Below are 26,831 nucleotides of genomic sequence, written 5' to 3'. Positions count from 1 at the left end.
TTTTAATCAATTAATTTTCATTCGTTAGAAATTCAAAACTTTGACACCGGATTTAGCGTTTTTTGGAAATACATATGTTATAAGTTTTTTACAATCATTCTAATCGATTAATTAATATTCGTACTAAGCCTAAAAATTTTAAATTTTAGTATTTATCCGAAAACTGTTGAAATTTTTGACGAATTATTTTAATCGATTAATTGTTATTCGTTTTAATTTCCCATTTTTAAGGATTTGTTAGTTTATTTTGATCTGTTTACTTTAATTTTACGAAAACTGTTGACATTTTCTAACGAATAATTAATCGATTAATTTATATTCGTTATAAATTCAGAAATTTAAAATTGGATTTATGTTTGTCTACGTTTAAAAATACAATTATAGTATTTTTTAAAACATAGTGAATTTTTTACGAATAATTTTAATCGATTAATTTTTATTCGTTAAAAATTTTAAATTTGAGATTATATTAAAATTATATGGGAATTAAATTTTAGTATTTTTTTTAAAAAAAGTTGGAATTTTAACGAATATTTTATTCGATTAATTTGTTTTCATGATTTTAAAATATAATAAATTAAATTCAGGATTTTTTCGTAAAATTTAATTAATAATTGGGGACGAATAATTTTAATCGATTCAATTTTATTCGGTAGAAATTGAAAGCTTTTCTGCTGAATTTAAATTTCACTATATCTAGATAAAAATTTTAGTATCTTTTCGAAAATTTAATCGATTAATTTTTATTTGTTAGTTAGTTGAGACCAGAATAAGCAATCCTATGTTTTGAATTAAAATTTTTGTATTTTTCCGAAAATAGTAGAAACTTTTGACGAATAATTTTAATCGATTAAATTTTATTCGTTATAAATTAAAATTTTTAAGACATGTTTTGTATATTTGAAGAATTTTACTTAAATTTTAGTAATTTTCTCGAAATCTAATGAAGTGTATTAACGAATAATTTTAATCGATTATGTTTTATTCGTTATATATTTAAAATTTTGAAACCGGATTAATGATTTTCATTACAAACATAGTTAAATTTGAAATTTAAAAAAAAAATTGGAATTTTTTTTACGAATAATTTTAATCGATTAACTTTTATTCGTTATAAATTCAAAATTTTGAGAGCGGTTTCAAGATTTTCTATGTCTAGAGATTTTAGTTCATTAAATAAGTAAATTATTTTAGAATTAGTCGTTTTTGTTTACTCTCCAACTAAAATAAATCTTTTATTAAACTTATTATTACATTAATGTTTGCCATATTTAGAATCCTTCCTTTAACCAAAAAAAGTAAACACTAATAAATAATTGTTTATTTATTGTTATTTTTATTCATTTCTTGGTAATTTTAATTGAAATTATTATATCATTTCGTTAGTATTTTTTGTATATATAGAGACAGAGATTATGACTACAATTCGAATAATTATTAATTTTTATTGGCATTCACTTATTTTTATTATTATTTCAATTCAGTTGTTGTTAGTGTATATACGCTAATAATTTTGTTGTTATAATTTAGTATAAGCGTGTATCTTCTTTGTATGTATTCGAATTTGTTTTTATGTATATCTCTGGCCATTTGTATAGATCTTTTAAGATGTCATGCTCATATTTGTGCAATGAATTGTTTATTTATTTATTCAATGCTTAGAATTGAAAATGGTTTTAATTATTTATTTTATTTCTCAGACATATTCGTACACACAATTTTAAATTGTGTGAATTAAATGACAAAATTTTGCAAATGTATCTTTATTTAGAAATTTAATTTATATTAATGTTTATGGCATATTTTACAAAAAATTTTAATATTTTTTTTAATAATTTATATGTTTTTTTCTTTGCATTATAGAGAGAGAGCATAGAGATCTCTTTGTTTTATGTTAATTTGTTTATTTAATTTAATTTAAACCTCTTTCTCCACCAGCCTCTTTGGTTGGTAATTTTTTTGTTTTGGTTTTTGTTTTAATATAAATCTGTGTCTCTGTGCTGTTTGTATTTTGAACCTGTTTTATTATAAACTTTTTTCTCATTGGCTTAGAATTAAATCTTGTTTCTTTTTTCTTTGTAAAATTAACAAATACTGATTGGCTGAAAACTAGTTGTAGTTAAAAGATACAATATGAATATTTTTTGTTTTGTTTCTTTATTTATATGGCAACAAATATACAAATGCTGGGTATATGAACAAAAAATAAAATAAATAAATTTATTATAGTTGTTGTTTATAGTTTATATTAAAATTATTTTAATATTTTTTTTCTATTTTACATGGGGCGTATTCTTTGAAACAAATATGTGTTATTAATGCAAGCAATTAAAAATCTTTAAGATATTAAAAATACTTAAATTTAGATCATTTAAATTAGCTTCTAAATCAAGCAATTTTTAATCTTGTAAAACAACTAATATGAATTATTCCTTTAAGTAATTAAGCAAGACAATTTTCTAGAAATTAGCTAATTTAACTCAAAATTTCCTTTAATTCCCTGCATTAATTTCAATATTATAAAGTTTTAAACTAAAAACAAGGTCCTTTTTTAAAGCCGTTTTTTAGTTTTATATTTAAACATTTTGAAACATTTATTATTGTTTTATTAGTTCATTACATTAAGTACATCCCTGCCAAAATTCAGGTAAATCTAATGAATAGATTTTAAGTTATTAGTTTATGAACAAAACTGTCATTACGATAGAAAAACATCACACACATTCGGTAGAATAATGTTAGTCGAAAGATTGTATTTTTCAATTAACCCTTTCCCTGTCCTGTGCATCACATATGATGTACAGCAAGTTTCTTTTACACGTCCGTGCATCACATATGATTCACAAATTATATTATTTTTCAATTAACAAAATAACGTTGGACGTACGGCAAAAAATTTGTTTGTATAGGGACAGGCAAAGGGTTAAAAAAACTAATAATTTTATCGAATAATTTTTATTCGTTATACATGACATTTTTTTAACTCAAATTTTTTTTTTTAATTTTCTAAAACTTTAAGCGAATATAAATTAATCGATTAATAGTATTGAAAGAAAGTTCAAAAAAAAAATAATAATTTTTAAATATCCATAAAAGTCTCAAATTTTCTCAAATATAATTTAATCGATTAAAATTATTCGACTAAATTTGTTCGATTAAAATTATTCGAATATATAAAATCTTCAAAATATGTTTAAAATAGTCATGAACTCAATTCAATTTTAATATATGTTAATTTAAGCGAATAATTATTAATCGATTACAATTATTCGAACAATAAATTTGAAAATTGTAACGAAACATTAAATATGTTTCAGCGATTAATTTTATTCGAATAATTTTTTTTATTGAAACATAAATTGTACGAAATATTATAAAACATTCACATTAAACTAAAAAATTTAAAATAGGACGCGAATAAAAATTATTCGATTCATTTCATTCGAATAATTTGTTATTGCAAATTATATTTAATCGATTAAAATTATTCGACTAATTTGTTTGTTGATTAAAATTATTCGAATTTAGAGATATCTTCAAAATATGTTTGAAATAGTCATGAACATAATCAGTTTAATTCTAAAATATGTTAATTTTAGCGAATAATAATTAATCGATTAAAATTATTCGAACAATAAATTTGAAAATTGTAACAAAACACTAAAGGAACATTTAAATTAAACCAAAAATTAACAAATATGACACGAATAAAAATGAATCGATTAAATTTATTCGAATAATTTTTTATATTGAAGCATAAAATGTACGAAATGGCTAGTAAAACATAAAAAAACATTCACGCGAATAAAAATTATTCGATTCATTTTATTCGAATAATTTGTTATTGCAAATTAAGGTTCAAAAATATATCGATAAAATCCTCAAAATTACAAATAGAATTTAATCGATTAAAATTATACGACTAATTTTTTTGACGATTAAAATTATTCGAATTTAGAAATATCTTCAAGATATGTTTCAAATAGTCATATACTTAGTTTAATTCTAAAATATGTTAATTTTAGCGAATAATAATTAATCGATTAAAATTATTCGAACAATAAATTTAAAAATTGTAACAAAACATTAAAGATACATTCAAATTAACAAATATTGGACGAATAATAATTAATCGATTATTTTATTCGAATGATTTCTTTATATTGACGCATAAATTAAACGAAATAGCTAGTAAAACATCTCGAATTTAGAAATTTCTTCAAAATAGCCATGTACTACTTTTAATTCTGAAATATGTTTATTTTTAGCGAATAATAGTTAATCGATTCAAAATATTCGAACAATAAATTTGAAAATTGTAACAAAAAACTAAAGGAATATTTAAATTAAACATAAAATTAACAAATATTTCACAAATAAAAATTAATCGATTAATTTTATTCGAATAATTTTGTATATTGAAGCATAAATTAAACGAAATGGCTAGTAAAACATCAAAAAACATTCACATGAAACTAAAAATTTAAAAATATGACACGAATAATAATTAATCGATTAATTTTATTCGAATAAATTTTTGTATTAAATAACAAATCAAAAAAATAATGTTTAAATATGGATAAAAGCTGAAAAAACTCAAACTTTTACATACATAACTTAATCGATTGAAATTATTCGACTAATATTTTGTATTAAATAAACGTTAAAAAAATATTGTTTAAATATTTATAAAAACCTAAAGTGTTTTTAGGCAAAATATGATTTTATCGATATTTAAACATTATTTTTTGAACTTTTCTTCAATTTAAAAAGTTATTCGAATAATTTGTATTCCATTTGTGTCATTTTTAACATTTTCAATTTAATTTGAATGTTTTATTATCCATTTCTAAAAATTGATGCTTGAAAGAAATTATTCGAATAAATTAAATCGATATTTTTTTCCGGCCAATATTGTTTAAATTTTGTTTTAATTTAAATGTCTCTTAATGTTTTATTACATCTTAATAAATTTATGATTCGAATAATTTTAATCGATTAATTTTTATTTGGTTTAAATTCAAATATTTGAGACTTAGATGTATTGGTATAAAAGTAATATGTAAATTTTTGCGAATAATCGATTAAAATTATTCGAATAAAAATTATTCGATTAATTTTTTTTAATAATTTTTTGTATTAAATAAAAGTTCAACATATTCATATTTTGCCTAAAAAACATTATTTTATCGGTTAAAATTATTCGAATACAATTTTAAACGTTTGCCTCGAAAATGTTAAAATTATTATTAAAATACACAGTTTGTTCAAAAACCGTTAAAATTGTTGTCAAAAAATGTTAATCGATTAATTTTTATTCGGTTTAAATTCGATTATATGAAGCTTGATTTATAACTTTTGGTATAAATAAATCAAATTTAGTAATTTAATTACATCAAAACTCTTATTAATCGTTATACAAATATAAAATTCAATGATTAAATGATATTTCTACACATGATGCGGATGATGCTACCAACAACAAATGTGTATTAAAATAATAATAAAAAAAAAAACTTTGTTTAATATTTATTTGTACAGACATAGACATATGGGTTGGGTTGTGGTAGTTGATGATGTTTTCAAAATCTATTTTGAAAATAAATATGTGTATCAAAATCGAACAAGAAAAAAAATTTAATATAAATGTGCCAATGAGTGGAAGAGTACGAGTACAACAGCAGCAAATATCTGAAATAAAACGAAGTACAGAAGTATTTATTCCATTTCTCCTTTAATGAAGAGCCCATCCATACAATATAATAGACACAGAAATAAATATCAAACGAATTTTAAACATCTAAACAAAACCAAAATCAAACTGAAATTGTCTATAAACCAGCAACAGCAGCAGCAAAAAAAAATCATTTCATTTAAATCAAAAAATGTGTTTACAAAAAAAAGTACCAAAAACAAAAACGAAAGAAAAAGTATCTCATCATTTTTAAATACTTTGGCTTTATGATTATTATTAAAATGATGCTTCTGCTGCTGCTGTTGATGATGATGCTGCTAAATAATGATTTAGTTTTTATTTTCATTTTATTTGATTATTTTGTATTTCGAGTGTAAATGAGTGTGTATATGTTTGGTGTTCTTTTTTTTTTTTTGAATTTGTGGCTGCATCTGCTTAATTGTATCTTAAGCATATTAAAGACCAAACAACAACAACAACTAAATACAGCAATATAAACACAAGGAGGCTTTACAACAACCACCAAAATTATATCTGTATAAAATATGAATAATCTATACGATACTTGTACATGAATTATTATAAAGTGTTTTGGTAAATGTATGATTTTTCATTTTTTTGGTTTTTCAACAAAAAAAGTATTCAAACAGTAGAGCACAAAAGTATACACACTCACACAAGAAAAATTACGATTATTTTAAACATAACTCTATTGATTTCAAACGAATAAAAATTAATCGATTAATTTTTATTCGTTTAAATATGAACTTAAAAGTAGTGGCTTTTAATATAAAAAAGACAAACTTTTTAACGATTATTTCTAAAATATTCGAATAATTTTATTCGATTAATTTAAGTTTGTTTAATATGTATTGCCAAATTTTTTATTCGTTTTGAATTCTAATTAATGAGACTTGATTTATAGATATAAATGCCTAAAAATTACTTTCTTATTTAAATTTTAACTTTTTGTAGAAAACTATAAAAATTTTAACGAATAAGTTTAATCGATTAATTTTTATTCGTGTGAAATTAACATAATTTAAGCTTGATTTGTGTTTACAATGTCCAAAAAACAATAAATAACAATTTTAAATAATTTGGCCATTTTTAGACAAAAAATTTATTCGAATAATTTTAATCGATTAAATTATATTTGTGAAAATTTACATATCTCAAGCATATATCACAATTTGAATATAAATTTTTAGACTTTTGTCATCATATCCAAAAATTATTCGAATAAAATTAATCGATTAATTTTTATTAGTACAATATTTCTCATTTTATTTTCTCCTTGTATCATTCTTAATTATTTTCTTTTAATTTTTTCAATTTATGTCCAAATATACATAGCTCGAATAAATTAAATCGATTAATTTGTATTCGCTATTATAACATAATTTATAATTAAATGGGTAACATGATTTTTCAAATATATTTTAAGGCTTTTTCAAACTTTTAGAAACAAATATTCGAATAAAATTAATCGATTAAATTTATTCGATTAATACATTAACCTAATTTAGAATTTAATTGATAATATGTATACGTATTTGAAATGTATTTTAAGGCATTTTCAAACAATTCGAATAAAATTAATCACTTAATTTTTATTCGCTTATACAGTTCTTAAAAATATTTTAGATATATTTTTCTTTAAAAAAATTAACGAATAATTTTAATCGAATCATTTTTATTCGCTAAACGGAATATATTTTTAAATGCTATGAAGTATTTACTGTTCTTAATGTATTTTTAAGACATTTTAGAAACATATATTCGAATAATATTAATCGATTAATTTTTAATTTAAACTAATTTTAGCAACATTTTCTTATTTCTCCAATTATTTACTTTTAAATGTATTTTTCTTTAAAAAAACTTAGCGAATAATTTTAATCGATTAATTTTTATTCGCCAGAAACCAACATATTTTATTCGTTTAAAATTATTTATGTTTCCTACTAATTTTAGCAGGAATTTCTTAATGTTCCAATTTTTTTCGTTTAAATTTTTTTGTCTTTATAAAAACTAAGCGAATAATTTTAATCGATTAATTTTTATTCGCCAAAATCAACATATTATTAAATTTAAATGAAATTTTAATTATTGAAAATAGATGTTTAAGAAATTTACAAAAAAAAATTAAGCAAAAAATTCGAATAATATTAATCGACTAACTTTTATACGCTTAAAATTATAAATTTTTCCTACTAATTTTAAAAAATTTATGTTATTTATCCAAATAATTACTTTAAATGAATTAATGTTAAAAAAAATTCCGAATAATTTTAATCGATTCATTTTTATTCGCCAAAAACCAACATATTATAAAATTGAATTGAAAACTTAACTATTTAAAATAAATTTGTTAGACATTTACAAACAATTTTAATCTATTATCGAATAATATTAATCGATTAACTTTTATTCGCTTAAAATTATTTATATTTCCTACAAATTTTAGCAGGAATTTCTTATTGTTCCAATTTTTTTCGTTTAGATTTTATTGTCTTTAAAACAACTTAGCGAATAATTTTAATCGATTAATTTTTATTCGCTGAAATCAACATATTTTAGTATGGTGATTGAAAACTTAAGAATTTGAAATAGATTTTTAAGACATTTACAAACAATTTTAAACAAATATTCGAATAATATTAATCGATTAACTTTTATTCGCTTAAAATTATGCATTTTTCCTACTAATTTTAGCATTAATTTCTTATTTTTCCAATTTTAATCATTTAAATTTATTTGTCTTTAAAAAAAAATTACCGAATAATTTTATTCGATTAATATTTACTCGTTAAAATTAAGCTTTTTTACAATGAAATTGAAAACATAAATATATAAAATAAATTTTTAAAACATTTCCAGATTTTTAGAAATGATTATTCGAATAAAAATTTTTTTATATCTATATGTTAGGTTTGAATGAAAAATAATAATACAATTTTAAATACTTTTACTTGCCACTGTATATCATTTTTAATTCTTTAATATCGTATTTTGTTTTTGTTTCTCAACTGAAAAAAAAGAGATTTTTTTCTTCTACGTAAATTTTAATAAATCTGCTAATATGAATATTATTACTATTTGTTGTTGTAGTTGTAATTTTAGTTGTTGTTATTTTTGGCAAATGCATTTATTATAATTAAAAATAGCTTATTAAATCATAATTTAAAAATCAAAGAAGCTAAACCAACACTAACAACAAACAAATAAATAAATAATAAGAATTTTATTCATGTGTAATTTATGAACATTTAACAAAATGATTTTTTCTATATTTTCAGCTATATTTTTTGTAAATAAAAGGTAAATTTTTATTGAATTAATATAACATCCTAAAAATACTTATAGGAATGAAAAAAAGTTTACACGAGTATTGAGGTAAATTAAAGATGGAAATATGTCTAGTACGTCTTATTTAAAAAAAAAAAAAAACTAAAATTAATCGAATTATTAAAAGTTGTTACTATCTTTGTGTAATGTTTTAACTTGCCAGGAAAAAATTTTAAATTTTTAAAAAAATTGTTTCTAACCAAACTTCTTTAGGAATTCAAATCAATTTCTTGGCATTTTTAATCCATATGTTGTTCAATATTTTGAGTTTTTCCCGTCATTTCTCATTATGTCTAAATGTGTTCTTTTGTGTTTAAAGTTTAAATTTATTAGTTTTAATTTAAATTCTATGACTAATAGAATGTAATTAAAAAAAAAAAACAAATTGTATTTGTTTAAGTAGTTTCAATTTGCTGCCATTATTAGTCATTGGATTTTTTGTTTTCTTTTCAGCTGAAAAAAAATTAAATTAGTACATACATATATATTGAAAATTAACAAATTCAGGCGAAAATTAAGAACAGATGGTTTTTATTTTAATTAAAAAAAATGCCAATTTAAAGATTATTTTTAATAAATGAAAACATTAAGGGAGATTAATTAATATTATTTTAGAATTAATAAAAACAATCATGCAAATATTTTTCTCAAACTTAATCGATCACATCTTTATACTAAAATTATAGAGCAAAAATCATGGTAGTTTTTTGGTCAATGAATAAACTTTCTTACATCAAAGAGTATCAAATTTAGAAATTTTTAGCTAATTCTTATTCGTTCAATAAAAGATTTTTGCCATAAATAAGGGTTGGTTTTTGGTACAGATTTCAACGATTAAATTTATTCGATTAATTTTTATTCGTTACAAATTTACATATTTTAGACATAACTTGAATTTTTGTATTCCTTTATTTCAAAACTAATTTTTTTTGACAATTTTATCAGTTTTAGGTTAAAAATTGATTCAAATAATATTAATCGATTAATTTATATTCGTGAAAATTCCCCTTTTTTAAGAATTTTATATGATTATGCAAAAATAAATATTGTGTAAAAAAATTGCCGAATAAAATTAATCGATTAATTTTTATTCGTTTAATATTTTAAGATTTTTAATGAAAATGCGTAAATTGTGATGATATAATATGAAATTGGAGGATAATCGAGTAATGTTTATTCGTTTAATATTTTTAACAAACGATTTTTATTACGTGTTTTTTTGAAAATTAATATAGGTTCCAGATTCAATTTAACTCTGACCTTAAATTAGTTTTAACTATTGTACATATGACAAATACAAATTGGAAAAAAATTTAAATCAAACAACTTTTTTTATGGGAAGTTTTTAAATTTATACGTCTAAAATAATAAAATTTGGACTGGAATTGTGTTTCCCTGGTCTAAGAATGAATTTTTATAATAATTTAAGAATTTTTTTGGCAAACGTTGCTAAATTTATTCGAATAATTTTAATCGATTATTAATTTAAATTATACCATGATTTAAAAATAAATTTGGAGATAAATTCAATTTTATAAAATTAATTTTCGAATAAAATAATTCGATTAATTTTTGTCTTCGAAAAATTTTAATCGAATAATTTGAGAAAATGGTAATTTTCATTTGCGTTAAATAATTTTTGCATGTTTTCCGAATGTTTAAAAATTTATTAGAATAATTTTAATTTTTGAAAATTTTAAATTTTTATCTTAATTCAAATTCTTGATTGATTTATTTATTCGAATAAAATAATGAATCGAATAATTTTATTTTATGAAAAAGGATTTGTCTAAAAGATTATTTTTTAATCAAAAGCATCAAAACTGAAAATTTTCGGAAAGAAAAAATAATCGATTAAAATGATTCGAATAATTATAATCTATTAATGATTAAATGTGTAAAAATTAACGTGTTAACGTATTAAAAATAAATTTTTAATCAATTTCATTCTAAACCAAAAAAATTATTCGAATAATGTTTATTCATTCAATATGAAATAAGTTTTAAACTTAATGATGAAATATTATTGAAAATTTATATTTGTCATATTCGAGTAATTTTAATCGATTAATTATTTAGGTGTAAAAATTTACAATTTCAGGCGAAATTTTGATTATAAAATTATTTAAAAAAAATTTTTTAGTTAAATTCTTGAAAAAAAATCTTCGAATAAAATTAATCGAATAATTTTTATTCGCTCAATATTTATTATATTTTAGCCTAATTAAGAAAAATGTTTGTGTTTCAGTCACAATTTAAAAAAAATATTCGATTAATTTATATTAGTCGAATAATTTTAATTGACTAATTATTTAGTGCGTAAAAATTTACAATTTCAAACATTATTTAGAGTTTAAAATTGTTTAAAAATAAATTTTTACTCAAATTCATAAAAAATCTACGAATGAAATTAATCAAATAATTTTTATTCGCTCAATATTTATTCTATTTTAGCCTAATTAAGGAAATATATATTGAAATGTATGTGTTTCAGCTACAATTAAAAAAAAATCTTTTAATTTATATTATTCGAATAATTTTAAATTATTAATGGCTAATTTTTTTTACATATTTTATATTTAAATATTTTTTTAAAGAAATTTTCATTCAAATTCAATCTTAATTCACTCGATTAATTTTTATTCGTTAATATTATTTGAATTTTAACCTAATTTGGAAAATATTTCTAAAAATGTATGGTTTTCAGTGACAATTCGAATAAAATGATTCGAATAATTTTAATCGATTAGTATTATATTTCAAAATTTAGGTTTCTTTACACAGTTTCGATTTTAACATTATTTAAGAATAAATTTTAAGTCAAAACCACTTTAACAAAACTAATTATTCGAATAATATTATTCGATTAATTTTTATTCGTTCAATATTTTACCATTTTTTGCGTAATTGTAGTGTTTTTTTATAGATTTTTGTAAAATTCTGAGGATGATATTTGTTACTTGAGCATAATAGATGACTTTGGAATCCAATTATGGGGAACGGCAAGTAATACCGGTTTCTTATACAGAGTGCCCAATATCCACATGGACTTGGAAGTACCACTAGTGAAGGATGAGTAAGAAAGTCTATGCTAAATATATACTGAAACTACATTGTCACCCGAATCCGCTTGCACGACTTCTCTCACAGAGCCAAACCAGATCAAGACTTCGTAAAGCCGATCTCTAATACCCCTAAGATGAGGTTCATTTATCAAGCAATGCTCTTGTAAGAGATCAATTAGTTTTAATTTTAGTGATAAGATTTAAATAATTATTATTAGAACTAATGATAAATATAAAGTTAAAAAAAAATAAATTTTCTAGGAATGTCAATATTGAGGGTCATAAGTAGTTATGTGGCTTGATATTTACTTAATAATTTGTTGCTAATTGTTGACCTTCTACCTCCTAAACGTATGAATTGTAAAGGTTGTTAGACAAAAGTAGAGCTGAAATACTGTTTTTAAGGTTGAGCTCCCTAACTCACATAAAGTCTTAAGTATCTCCAATAATAATTAGCCGATCACAAAGATATAGACATAATTTAAAAGGGTTTAAATTTGCATTTACAATAGAAATGATTTTTTTTATTATAGAAGTGGTCAAACAGTTTGTAAAAAAATTTAGTTTCGTCAAAAAAAAAATGGTTTAATAGCCACCTATCACCGTTTTAAGATTTTTTCATTCTGGGGTATGTGCAAAAACTGGCTGGCCATTAAAAATATTTTTATAAATAGCCAGACTATTGCCGAAAAACTCTCAGAAATTTTGAGTTTCTTAAGGAAATGTGATTTTCACAGGGCTATAACATCTCAAATATTAAAGTTTACTCAAAAATCACAATTACAACAATAAAAAGTTTTATATTAATAGTGACAAGTTAAAAAAATCTAACATGAGTTACAAGTTAAATTTAAGATGAAGGAAATACTTCGTTAGAACAAAAATATCGTAAAATCGAATTTTATACCCTACACCACTATGGTGGGGAGGGTAATAAGCGTTTGTGCTGATATTTGTATTGTACCTATTCCGATCAACTCAGAATCACTTTCTGAGACGATTTAACGAGGTCCGTCCGTCCGTCTGGCTGTCCATGTAAACCTTGTGCCTAAAGTAATGATCACAATTTTGAAGATATTTCGATCAAATGTGGCACATGCATTTTTTCGGCCCAAGAACAAAGCCTATTGAAACTGGCTGAAATCGGTTCATTATTTCACCTAGCCCCCATACAAATATCCTACCGAGATAAGACTGTAATGGTTATAAATGTTTAATTTATATAGGCAGCTACTCAGATTTCGCTCCAAATAAGTTTTATATACACAGAAGTCATGTCACTTAATTTTGTGATGATCGGTCCATAATTAGTCTAAGCTCCCATATAAGGCCCAATACCGAAAATCACTTTATCGACCAAAAATCTCTTAAAAATGTTGGTATCTACATGGAATTCAACAGGAATAAGTTTCATATAGACATAAATCACACGACCTAATTTCATGGCAATCGGTCCATAATTGGTCATTGCTCCCATATAAGGCCCACTAACTAAAATGACTTTAACAAACTTAAATCTCTTAAAAATGTTGGTATCCAAATAAAATTTAACAAAAATAAGTTTCATATAGAAAAAAATCACGCTGCCTAATTTCGTGGTGATCGGTCCATAAATGCTCATAGCTCCCATATAAGAATAAAAGCAGACTAAGACAGTTTAAAAAAGGTTTTGAAGACTTCATCATATCTAAGTGAGTGAAGATAAATATGCCGAGTTAAATATGTTTCGACGTAAAACTTTACGTCATTACATATTTGCAAATATGTTTCGGCGTAACGCCTTACGTTATTACATATTTATAAATTCGTTTTTAGTATTTGTGACATATTTGCCAATTTAGGACATATTCACAAATATGTTTTGTTTTTTGTGACATATTTGCAATACTTACATACACTCATATTCAAAAACTATTTAATACATATTTTTAAAAAATAGCTTGTGGACAAACTATGATAGATGACAGGATGGGACATACCTCATTTTAAAGGGAAATGAACCAGCATTAGTCACCAACATAGCTCTTTTTCCAAAATTTCGTCTGACTATTTTTAATATTTTTTTGAAAATTTTAATTTTTCAATGTTGATCCTCGGAAGATTTTTCGACAATTCTGGACAAACTAAGATAGATGCCAGGATGGGACATACCTCATTTTAAAGGGAAATGAACCTGCATTATTCACCAACATAGCTCTTTTTCCAAAATTTCGTCTGACTATTTTTAATATTTTTTTGAAAATTTTAATTTTTCAATGTTGATCCTCGAAAGATTTTTCGACAATTCTGGACAAACTAGGATAGATGCCAGGGTGGGACATACCTCATTTTAAAGGGAAATGAACCTGCATTAGTCACCAACATAGCTCTTTTTCCAAAATTTCGTCTGACTATTTTTAATATTTTTTTGAAAATTTTCATTTTTCAATGTTGATCCTTGGAACAATTTTCGACAATTCTGGACAAACTAAGATAGATGCCAGGGTGGGACATACCTCATTTTAATGGGAAATGAACCTGCATTATTCACCAACATAGCTCTTTTTCCAAAATTTCGTCTGACTATTTTTAATATTTTTTTGAAAATTTTCATTTTTCAATGTTGATCCTTGGAACAATTTTCGACAATTCTGGACAAACTAAGATAGATGCCAGGGTGGGACATACCTCATTTTAAAGGGAAATGAACCTGCATTAGTCACCAACATAGCTCTTTTTCCAAAATTTCGTCTGACTATTTTTAATATTTTTTTGAAAATTTTAATTTTTCAATGTTGATCCTTGGAACAATTTTCGACAATTCTGGACAAACTAAGATAGATGCCAGGATGGGACATACCTCCTTTTAAAGGGAAATGAACCAGCATTATTCACCAACATAGCTCTTTTTCCAAAATTTCGTCTGACTATTTTTAATATTTTTATGAAAATTTTAATTTTTCAATATTGATCCTCGGAAGAATTTTCGAAAATTGTGGACAAACTAAGATAGATGCCAGGATGGGACATACCTGATTTTAAAGGGAAATGAACCAGCATTAGTCATCAACATAGCTCTTTTTCCAAAATTTCGTCTGACTATTTTTAATATTTTTTTGAAAATTTTAATTTTTCAATGTTGATCCTCGGAAGATTTTTCGACAATTCTGGACAAACTAAGATAGATGCCAGGATGGGACATACCTCATTTTAAAGGGAAATGAACCTGCATTATTCACCAACATAGCTCTTTTTCCAAAATTTCGTCTGACTATTTTTAATATTTTTTTGAAAATTTTAATTTTTCAATGCTGATCCTCGAAAGATTTTTCGACAATTCTGGACAAACTAAGATAGATGCCAGGATGGGACATACCTCCTTTTAAAGGGAAATGAACCAGCATTATTCACCAACATAGCTCTTTTTCCAAAATTTCGTCTGACTATTTTTAATATTTTTATGAAAATTTTAATTTTTCAATGTTGATCCTCGGAAGATTTTTCGACAATTCTGGACAAACTAAGATAGATGCCAGGGTGGGACATACCTCATTTTAAAGGGAAATGAACCTGCATTATTCACCAACATAGCTCTTTTTCCAAAATTTCAACTGACTATTTTTAATATTTCTTTGAAAATTTTAATTTTTCAATGTTGATCCTTGGAACAATTTTCGAAAATTGTGGACAAACTAAGATAGATGCCAGGATGGGACATACCTGATTTTAAAGGGAAATGAACCTGCATTATTCACCAACATAGCTCTTTTTCCAAAATTTCGTCTGACTATTTTTAATATTTTTATGAAAATTTTAATTTTTCAATATTGATCCTCGGAAGAATTTTCGAAAATTGTGGACAAACTAAGATAGATGCCAGGATGGGACATACCTGATTTTAAAGGGAAATGAACCAGCATTAGTCATCAACATAGCTCTTTTTCCAAAATTTCGTCTGACTATTTTTAATATTTTTTTGAAAATTTTCATTTTTCAATGTTGATCCTTGGAAAAATTGTGGACAATTCTGGACAAACTAAGATAGATGCCAGGATGGGACATACCTGATTTTAAAGGGAAATGAACCAGCATTATTCACCAACATAGCTCTTTTTCCAAAATTTCGTCTGACTATTTTTAATATTTTTTTGAAAATTTTAATTTTTCAATGTTGATCCTTGGAACAATTTTCGACAATTCTGGACAAACTAAGATAGATGCCAGGGTGGGACATACCTCATTTTAAAGGGAAATGAACCTGCATTAGTCACCAACATAGCTCTTTTTCCAAAATTTCGTCTGACTATTTTTAATATTTTTTTGAAAATTTTCATTTTTCAATGTTGATCCTTGGAACAATTTTCGACAATTCTGGACAAACTAAGATAGATGCCAGGGTGGGACATACCTCATTTTAATGAGAAATGAACCTGCATTATTCACCAACATAGCTCTTTTTCCAAAATTTCGTCTGACTATTTTTAATATTTTTTTGAAAATTTTAATTTTTCAATGTTGATCCTCGAAAGATTTTTCGACAATTCTGGACAAACTAGGATAGATGCCAGGGTGGGACATACCTCATTTTAAAGGGAAATGAACCTGCATTAGTCACCAACATAGCTCTTTTTCCAAAATTTCGTCTGACTATTTTTAATATTTTTTTGAAAATTTTAATTTTTCAATGTTGATCCTTGGAACAATTTTCGACAATTCTGGACAAACTAAGATAGATGCCAGGGTGGGACATACCTCATTTTAAAGGGAAATGAACCTGCATTAGTCACCAACATAGCTCTTTTTCCAAAATTTCGTCTGACTATTTTTAATATTTTTTTGAAAATTTTCATTTTTCAATGTTGATCCTTGGAACAATTTTCGACAATTCTGGACAAACTAAGATAGATGCCAGGGTGGGACATACCTCATTTTAAAGGGAAATGAACCTGCATTATTCACCAACATAGCTCTTTTTCCAAAATTTCAACTGACTATTTTTAATATTTCTTTGAAAATTTTAATTTTTCAATGTTGATCCTTGGAACAATTTTCGAAAATTGTGGACAAACTAAGATAGATGCCAGGATGGGACATACCTGATTTTAAAGGGAAATGAACCAGCATTAGTCGCCAACATAGCTCTTTTTCCAAAATTTCGTCTGACTATTTTTAATATTTTTTTGAAAATTTTAATTTTTCAATGTTGATCCTCGAAAGATTTTTCGACAATTCTGGACAAACTAGGATAGATGCCAGGGTGGGACATACCTCATTTTAAAGGGAAATGAACCTGCATTAGTCACCAACATAGCTCTTTTTCCAAAATTTCGTCTGACTATTTTTAATATTTTTTTGAAAATTTTCATTTTTCAATGTTGATCCTTGGAACAATTTTCGACAATTCTGGACAAACTAAGATAGATGCCAGGGTGGGACATACCTCATTTTAAAGGGAAATGAACCTGCATTAGTCACCAACATAGCTCTTTTTCCAAAATTTCGTCTGACTATTTTTAATATTTTTTTGAAAATTTTAATTTTTCAATGTTGATCCTTGGAACAATTTTCGACAATTCTGGACAAACTAAGATAGATGCCAGGATGGGACATACCTCCTTTTAAAGGGAAATGAACCAGCATTATTCACCAACATAGCTCTTTTTCCAAAATTTCGTCTGACTATTTTTAATATTTTTATGAAAATTTTAATTTTTCAATATTGATCCTCGGAAGAATTTTCGAAAATTGTGGACAAACTAAGATAGATGCCAGGATGGGACATACCTGATTTTAAAGGGAAATGAACCAGCATTAGTCATCAACATAGCTCTTTTTCCAAAATTTCGTCTGACTATTTTTAATATTTTTTTGAAAATTTTAATTTTTCAATGTTGATCCTCGGAAGATTTTTCGACAATTCTGGACAAACTAAGATAGATGCCAGGATGGGACATACCTCATTTTAAAGGGAAATGAACCTGCATTATTCACCAACATAGCTCTTTTTCCAAAATTTCGTCTGACTATTTTTAATATTTTTTTGAAAATTTTAATTTTTCAATGCTGATCCTCGAAAGATTTTTCGACAATTCTGGACAAACTAAGATAGATGCCAGGATGGGACATACCTCCTTTTAAAGGGAAATGAACCAGCATTATTCACCAACATAGCTCTTTTTCCAAAATTTCGTCTGACTATTTTTAATATTTTTATGAAAATTTTAATTTTTCAATGTTGATCCTCGGAAGATTTTTCGACAATTCTGGACAAACTAAGATAGATGCCAGGGTGGGACATACCTCATTTTAAAGGGAAATGAACCTGCATTATTCACCAACATAGCTCTTTTTCCAAAATTTCAACTGACTATTTTTAATATTTCTTTGAAAATTTTAATTTTTCAATGTTGATCCTTGGAACAATTTTCGAAAATTGTGGACAAACTAAGATAGATGCCAGGATGGGACATACCTGATTTTAAAGGGAAATGAACCTGCATTATTCACCAACATAGCTCTTTTTCCAAAATTTCGTCTGACTATTTTTAATATTTTTATGAAAATTTTAATTTTTCAATATTGATCCTCGGAAGAATTTTCGAAAATTGTGGACAAACTAAGATAGATGCCAGGATGGGACATACCTGATTTTAAAGGGAAATGAACCAGCATTAGTCATCAACATAGCTCTTTTTCCAAAATTTCGTCTGACTATTTTTAATATTTTTTTGAAAATTTTCATTTTTCAATGTTGATCCTTGGAAAAATTGTGGACAATTCTGGACAAACTAAGATAGATGCCAGGATGGGACATACCTGATTTTAAAGGGAAATGAACCAGCATTATTCACCAACATAGCTCTTTTTCCAAAATTTCGTCTGACTATTTTTAATATTTTTTTGAAAATTTTAATTTTTCAATGTTGATCCTTGGAACAATTTTCGACAATTCTGGACAAACTAAGATAGATGCCAGGGTGGGACATACCTCATTTTAATGGGAAATGAACCTGCATTATTCACCAACATAGCTCTTTTTCCAAAATTTCGTCTGACTATTTTTAATATTTTTTTGAAAATTTTAATTTTTCAATGTTGATCCTTGGAACAACAGGTTCATTGGAAATGCAGGTTCATTTCCCTTTAAAATGAGGTATGTCCCACCCTGGCATCTATCTTAGTTTGTCCAGAATTGTCGAAAAATCTTCCGAGGATCAACATTGAAAAATGAAAATTTTCAAAAAAATATTAAAAATAGTCAGACGAAATTTTGGAAAAAGAGCTATGTTGATGACTAATGCTGGTTCATTTCCCTTTAAAATCAGGTATGTCCCATCCTGGCATCTATCTTAGTTTGTCCACAATTTTCGAAAATTCTTCCGAGGATCAATATTGAAAAATTAAAATTTTCATAAAAATATTAAAAATAGTCAGACGAAATTTTGGAAAAAGAGCTATGTTGGTGAATAATGCTGGTTCATTTCCCTTTAAAAGGAGGTATGTCCCATCCTGGCATCTATCTTAGTTTGTCCAGAATTGTCGAAAATTGTTCCAAGGATCAACATTGAAAAATTAAAATTTTCAAAAAAATATTAAAAATAGTCAGACGAAATTTTGGAAAAAGAGCTATGTTGGTGACTAATGCAGGTTCATTTCCCTTTAAAATGAGGTATGTCCCACCCTGGCATCTATCTTAGTTTGTCCAGAATTGTCGAAAATTGTTCCAAGGATCAACATTGAAAAATGAAAATTTTCAAAAAAATATTAAAAATAGTCAGACGAAATTTTGGAAAAAGAGCTATGTTGGTGAATAATGCAGGTTCATTTCCCATTAAAATGAGGTATGTCCCACCCTGGCATCTATCTTAGTTTGTCCAGAATTGTCGAAAATTGTTCCAAGGATCAACATTGAAAAATTAAAATTTTCAAAAAAATATTAAAAATAGTCAGACGAAATTTTGGAAAAAGAGCTATGTTGGTGAATAATGCTGGTTCATTTCCCTTTAAAATCAGGTATGTCCCATCCTGGCATCTATCTTAGTTTGTCCAGAATTGTCCACAATTTTTCCAAGGATCAACATTGAAAAATGAAAATTTTCAAAAAAATATTAAAAATAGTCAGACGAAATTTTGGAAAAAGAGCTATGTTGATGACTAATGCTGGTTCATTTCCCTTTAAAATCAGGTATGTCCCATCCTGGCATCTATCTTAGTTTGTCCACAATTTTCGAAAATTCTTCCGAGGATCAATATTGAAAAATTAAAATTTTCATAAAAATATTAAAAATAGTCAGACGAAATTTTGGAAAAAGAGCTATGTTGGTGAATAATGCAGGTTCATTTCCCTTTAAAATCAGGTATGTCCCATCCTGGCATCTATCTTAGTTTGTCCACAATTTTCGAAAATTGTTCCAAGGATCAACATTGAAAAATTAAAATTTTCAAAGAAATATTAAAAATAGTCAGTTGAAATTTTGGAAAAAGAGCTATGTTGGTGAATAATGCAGGTTCATTTCCCTTTAAAATGAGGTATGTCCCACCCTGGCATCTATCTTAGTTTGTCCAGAATTGTCGAAAAATCTTCCGAGGATCAACATTGAAAAATTAAAATTTTCATAAAAATATTAAAAATAGTCAGACGAAATTTTGGAAAAAGAGCTATGTTGGTGAATAATGCTGGTTCATTTCCCTTTAAAAGGAGGTATGTCCCATCCTGGCATCTATCTTAGTTTGTCCAGAATTGTCGAAAAATCTTTCGAGGATCAGCATTGAAAAATTAAAATTTTCAAAAAAATATTAAAAATAGTCAGACGAAATTTTGGAAAAAGAGCTATGTTGGTGAATAATGCAGGTTCATTTCCCTTTAAAATGAGGTATGTCCCATCCTGGCATCTATCTTAGTTTGTCCAGAATTGTCGAAAAATCTTCCGAGGATCAACATTGAAAAATTAAAATTTTCAAAAAAATATTAAAAATAGTCAGACGAAATTTTGGAAAAAGAGCTATGTTGATGACTAATGCTGGTTCATTTCCCTTTAAAATCAGGTATGTCCCATCCTGGCATCTATCTTAGTTTGTCCACAATTTTCGAAAATTCTTCCGAGGATCAATATTGAAAAATTAAAATTTTCATAAAAATATTAAAAATAGTCAGACGAAATTTTGGAAAAAGAGCTATGTTGGTGAATAATGCTGGTTCATTTCCCTTTAAAAGGAGGTATGTCCCATCCTGGCATCTATCTTAGTTTGTCCAGAATTGTCGAAAATTGTTCCAAGGATCAACATTGAAAAATTAAAATTTTCAAAAAAATATTAAAAATAGTCAGACGAAATTTTGGAAAAAGAGCTATGTTGGTGACTAATGCAGGTTCATTTCCCTTTAAAATGAGGTATGTCCCACCCTGGCATCTATCTTAGTTTGTCCAGAATTGTCGAAAATTGTTCCAAGGATCAACATTGAAAAATGAAAATTTTCAAAAAAATATTAAAAATAGTCAGACGAAATTTTGGAAAAAGAGCTATGTTGGTGACTAATGCAGGTTCATTTCCCTTTAAAATGAGGTATGTCCCACCCTGGCATCTATCCTAGTTTGTCCAGAATTGTCGAAAAATCTTTCGAGGATCAACATTGAAAAATTAAAATTTTCAAAAAAATATTAAAAATAGTCAGACGAAATTTTGGAAAAAGAGCTATGTTGGCGACTAATGCTGGTTCATTTCCCTTTAAAATCAGGTATGTCCCATCCTGGCATCTATCTTAGTTTGTCCACAATTTTCGAAAATTGTTCCAAGGATCAACATTGAAAAATTAAAATTTTCAAAAAAATATTAAAAATAGTCAGACGAAATTTTGGAAAAAGAGCTATGTTGGTGACTAATGCAGGTTCATTTCCCTTTAAAATGAGGTATGTCCCACCCTGGCATCTATCTTAGTTTGTCCAGAATTGTCGAAAATTGTTCCAAGGATCAACATTGAAAAATTAAAATTTTCAAAAAAAATATTAAAAATAGTCAGACGAAATTTTGGAAAAAGAGCTATGTTGGTGAATAATGCAGGTTCATTTCCCTTTAAAATGAGGTATGTCCCACCCTGGCATCTATCTTAGTTTGTCCAGAATTGTCGAAAATTGTTCCAAGGATCAACATTGAAAAATTAAAATTTTCAAAAAAATATTAAAAATAGTCAGACGAAATTTTGGAAAAAGAGCTATGTTGGTGAATAATGCTGGTTCATTTCCCTTTAAAATCAGGTATGTCCCATCCTGGCATCTATCTTAGTTTGTCCAGAATTGTCCACAATTTTTCCAAGGATCAACATTGAAAAATGAAAATTTTCAAAAAAATATTAAAAATAGTCAGACGAAATTTTGGAAAAAGAGCTATGTTGATGACTAATGCTGGTTCATTTCCCTTTAAAATCAGGTATGTCCCATCCTGGCATCTATCTTAGTTTGTCCACAATTTTCGAAAATTCTTCCGAGGATCAATATTGAAAAATTAAAATTTTCATAAAAATATTAAAAATAGTCAGACGAAATTTTGGAAAAAGAGCTATGTTGGTGAATAATGCAGGTTCATTTCCCTTTAAAATCAGGTATGTCCCATCCTGGCATCTATCTTAGTTTGTCCACAATTTTCGAAAATTGTTCCAAGGATCAACATTGAAAAATTAAAATTTTCAAAGAAATATTAAAAATAGTCAGTTGAAATTTTGGAAAAAGAGCTATGTTGGTGAATAATGCAGGTTCATTTCCCTTTAAAATGAGGTATGTCCCACCCTGGCATCTATCTTAGTTTGTCCAGAATTGTCGAAAATTGTTCCAAGGATCAACATTGAAAAATGAAAATTTTCAAAAAAATATTAAAAATAGTCAGACGAAATTTTGGAAAAAGAGCTATGTTGGTGACTAATGCAGGTTCATTTCCCTTTAAAATGAGGTATGTCCCACCCTGGCATCTATCTTAGTTTGTCCAGAATTGTCGAAAATTGTTCCAAGGATCAACATTGAAAAATTAAAATTTTCAAAAAAATATTAAAAATAGTCAGACGAAATTTTGGAAAAAGAGCTATGTTGGTGACTAATGCAGGTTCATTTCCCTTTAAAATGAGGTATGTCCCACCCTGGCATCTATCCTAGTTTGTCCAGAATTGTCGAAAAATCTTTCGAGGATCAACATTGAAAAATTAAAATTTTCAAAAAAATATTAAAAATAGTCAGACGAAATTTTGGAAAAAGAGCTATGTTGGTGAATAATGCAGGTTCATTTCTCATTAAAATGAGGTATGTCCCACCCTGGCATCTATCTTAGTTTGTCCAGAATTGTCGAAAATTGTTCCAAGGGTCAACATTGAAAAATGAAAATTTTCAAAAAAATATTAAAAATAGTCAGACGAAATTTTGGAAAAAGAGCTATGTTGGTGACTAATGCAGGTTCATTTCCCTTTAAAATGAGGTATGTCCCACCCTGGCATCTATCTTAGTTTGTCCAGAATTGTCGAAAATTGTTCCAAGGATCAACATTGAAAAATTAAAATTTTCAAAAAAATATTAAAAATAGTCAGACGAAATTTTGGAAAAAGAGCTATGTTGGTGAATAATGCTGGTTCATTTCCCTTTAAAATCAGGTATGTCCCATCCTGGCATCTATCTTAGTTTGTCCAGAATTGTCCACAATTTTTCCAAGGATCAACATTGAAAAATGAAAATTTTCAAAAAAATATTAAAAATAGTCAGACGAAATTTTGGAAAAAGAGCTATGTTGATGACTAATGCTGGTTCATTTCCCTTTAAAATCAGGTATGTCCCATCCTGGCATCTATCTTAGTTTGTCCACAATTTTCGAAAATTCTTCCGAGGATCAATATTGAAAAATTAAAATTTTCATAAAAATATTAAAAATAGTCAGACGAAATTTTGGAAAAAGAGCTATGTTGGTGAATAATGCAGGTTCATTTCCCTTTAAAATCAGGTATGTCCCATCCTGGCATCTATCTTAGTTTGTCCACAATTTTCGAAAATTGTTCCAAGGATCAACATTGAAAAATTAAAATTTTCAAAGAAATATTAAAAATAGTCAGTTGAAATTTTGGAAAAAGAGCTATGTTGGTGAATAATGCAGGTTCATTTCCCTTTAAAATGAGGTATGTCCCACCCTGGCATCTATCTTAGTTTGTCCAGAATTGTCGAAAAATCTTCCGAGGATCAACATTGAAAAATTAAAATTTTCATAAAAATATTAAAAATAGTCAGACGAAATTTTGGAAAAAGAGCTATGTTGGTGAATAATGCTGGTTCATTTCCCTTTAAAAGGAGGTATGTCCCATCCTGGCATCTATCTTAGTTTGTCCAGAATTGTCGAAAAATCTTTCGAGGATCAGCATTGAAAAATTAAAATTTTCAAAAAAATATTAAAAATAGTCAGACGAAATTTTGGAAAAAGAGCTATGTTGGTGAATAATGCAGGTTCATTTCCCTTTAAAATGAGGTATGTCCCATCCTGGCATCTATCTTAGTTTGTCCAGAATTGTCGAAAAATCTTCCGAGGATCAACATTGAAAAATTAAAATTTTCAAAAAAATATTAAAAATAGTCAGACGAAATTTTGGAAAAAGAGCTATGTTGATGACTAATGCTGGTTCATTTCCCTTTAAAATCAGGTATGTCCCATCCTGGCATCTATCTTAGTTTGTCCACAATTTTCGAAAATTCTTCCGAGGATCAATATTGAAAAATTAAAATTTTCATAAAAATATTAAAAATAGTCAGACGAAATTTTGGAAAAAGAGCTATGTTGGTGAATAATGCTGGTTCATTTCCCTTTAAAAGGAGGTATGTCCCATCCTGGCATCTATCTTAGTTTGTCCAGAATTGTCGAAAATTGTTCCAAGGATCAACATTGAAAAATTAAAATTTTCAAAAAAATATTAAAAATAGTCAGACGAAATTTTGGAAAAAGAGCTATGTTGGTGACTAATGCAGGTTCATTTCCCTTTAAAATGAGGTATGTCCCACCCTGGCATCTATCTTAGTTTGTCCAGAATTGTCGAAAATTGTTCCAAGGATCAACATTGAAAAATGAAAATTTTCAAAAAAATATTAAAAATAGTCAGACGAAATTTTGGAAAAAGAGCTATGTTGGTGAATAATGCAGGTTCATTTCCCATTAAAATGAGGTATGTCCCACCCTGGCATCTATCTTAGTTTGTCCAGAATTGTCGAAAATTGTTCCAAGGATCAACATTGAAAAATGAAAATTTTCAAAAAAATATTAAAAATAGTCAGACGAAATTTTGGAAAAAGAGCTATGTTGGTGACTAATGCAGGTTCATTTCCCTTTAAAATGAGGTATGTCCCATCCTGGCATCTATCCTAGTTTGTCCAGAATTGTCGAAAAATCTTTCGAGGATCAACATTGAAAAATTAAAATTTTCAAAAAAATATTAAAAATAGTCAGACGAAATTTTGGAAAAAGAGCTATGTTGGTGAATAATGCAGGTTCATTTCCCTTTAAAATGAGGTATGTCCCATCCTGGCATCTATCTTAGTTTGTCCAGAATTGTCGAAAAATCTTCCGAGGATCAACATTGAAAAATTAAAATTTTCAAAAAAATATTAAAAATAGTCAGACGAAATTTTGGAAAAAGAGCTATGTTGGTGACTAATGCTGGTTCATTTCCCTTTAAAATGAGGTATGTCCCATCCTGTCATCTATCATAGTTTGTCCACAAGCTATTTTTTAAAAATATGTATTAAATAGTTTTTGAATATGAGTGTATGTAAGTATTGCAAATATGTCACAAAAAACAAAACATATTTGTGAATATGTCCTAAATTGGCAAATATGTCACAAATACTAAAAACGAATTTATAAATATGTAATAACGTAAGGCGTTACGCCGAAACATATTTGCAAATATGTAATGACGTAAAGTTTTACGTCGAAACATATTTAACTCGGCATATTTATCTTCACTCACTTATCATATCTTAACCCTTAAATTCATGATTTTTACTTTTATTTTTCTATAAAGTATCAAATATTTAGTTGATTTTTATTTATTATATTTCCTTTAGCTTTAGTTTGATTAAGAATTTCTTTAGCTGAAACTTTTCGTAATCCATTTGATTTTTCTGAAGCTTATATTCGTCTAAAATTAAGTGGAACTGGATTGTAGACAATTGGCAACAATATGCATTAAAGGGTTAATCGCTATTTTATGCCAGGACAGAAAAACGCATTTTAACATTTATCTTTCAAAATTTACTCAGTTACAAACATAAATTAATAACATTTTAGCAAATATTTACCATTGTAATGATGTTGTTGTTTAAAATAATCCGTTACTTTTGTTTTTAAACAAAAACAAATTTATGAAGTCGGTAGTAAAAAAGCTGCTGCCGAAAATAATCCAAAAATAAGGCAGACAAAATGATGAAAATAATCCTTTAGAGGGGAAGAGAAATGTTTTTTACACTTTGTTTTTTCTGTTGTTTCTTTTTTTTTTGAATTTTCAAAACACTGTTCAATCACAAATCACTTTTTTTATGTTAAATAAATTTGTTTTATTTTTTTTCAAATATTTATTAATTAAATATTATTTTCTCAATATTTATTTTCTGTTTTTAATATTATAACTGTCATATGGTTATTTGTTATAATTATATTAATATTTTAGCAATATGACTTGACTTGTCATATTTTTGCTAATTGTTGTATGTAGTTTTTGTTGCTGTGTATGT

At 26.1% G+C, this 26,831-nt stretch overlaps 1 protein-coding gene across 2 annotated transcripts in view; it reads right to left on the bottom strand.

The window, feature by feature from the left end:
- apt (apontic) overlaps window positions 1-26,600 on the bottom strand; it is an 85,367-nt gene extending 58,767 nt beyond the window's left edge. Inside the window, exon 1 of one of the 2 annotated variants that reach the window (XM_065511905.1) lies at window positions 26,400-26,600. In XM_065511905.1, the coding sequence (XP_065367977.1) occupies window positions 26,400-26,402 (3 nt within the window). In that variant the 5' untranslated portion in view covers window positions 26,403-26,600. The remainder of the gene's footprint in view (window positions 1-26,399) is intronic. The other variant, XM_065511904.1, reaches the window with a different exon arrangement.
- Between the last annotated feature and the right edge of the window lie 231 nt (window positions 26,601-26,831).

The sequence above is a fragment of the Calliphora vicina genome, chromosome 5 (genome assembly GCF_958450345.1).
Source record: "Calliphora vicina chromosome 5, idCalVici1.1, whole genome shotgun sequence".
Lineage (NCBI taxonomy): Eukaryota > Metazoa > Arthropoda > Insecta > Diptera > Calliphoridae > Calliphora > Calliphora vicina.
The sequence above is the reverse complement of the archived record's forward strand: the minus strand, read 5'-3'. Positions and strand labels throughout refer to the sequence as shown.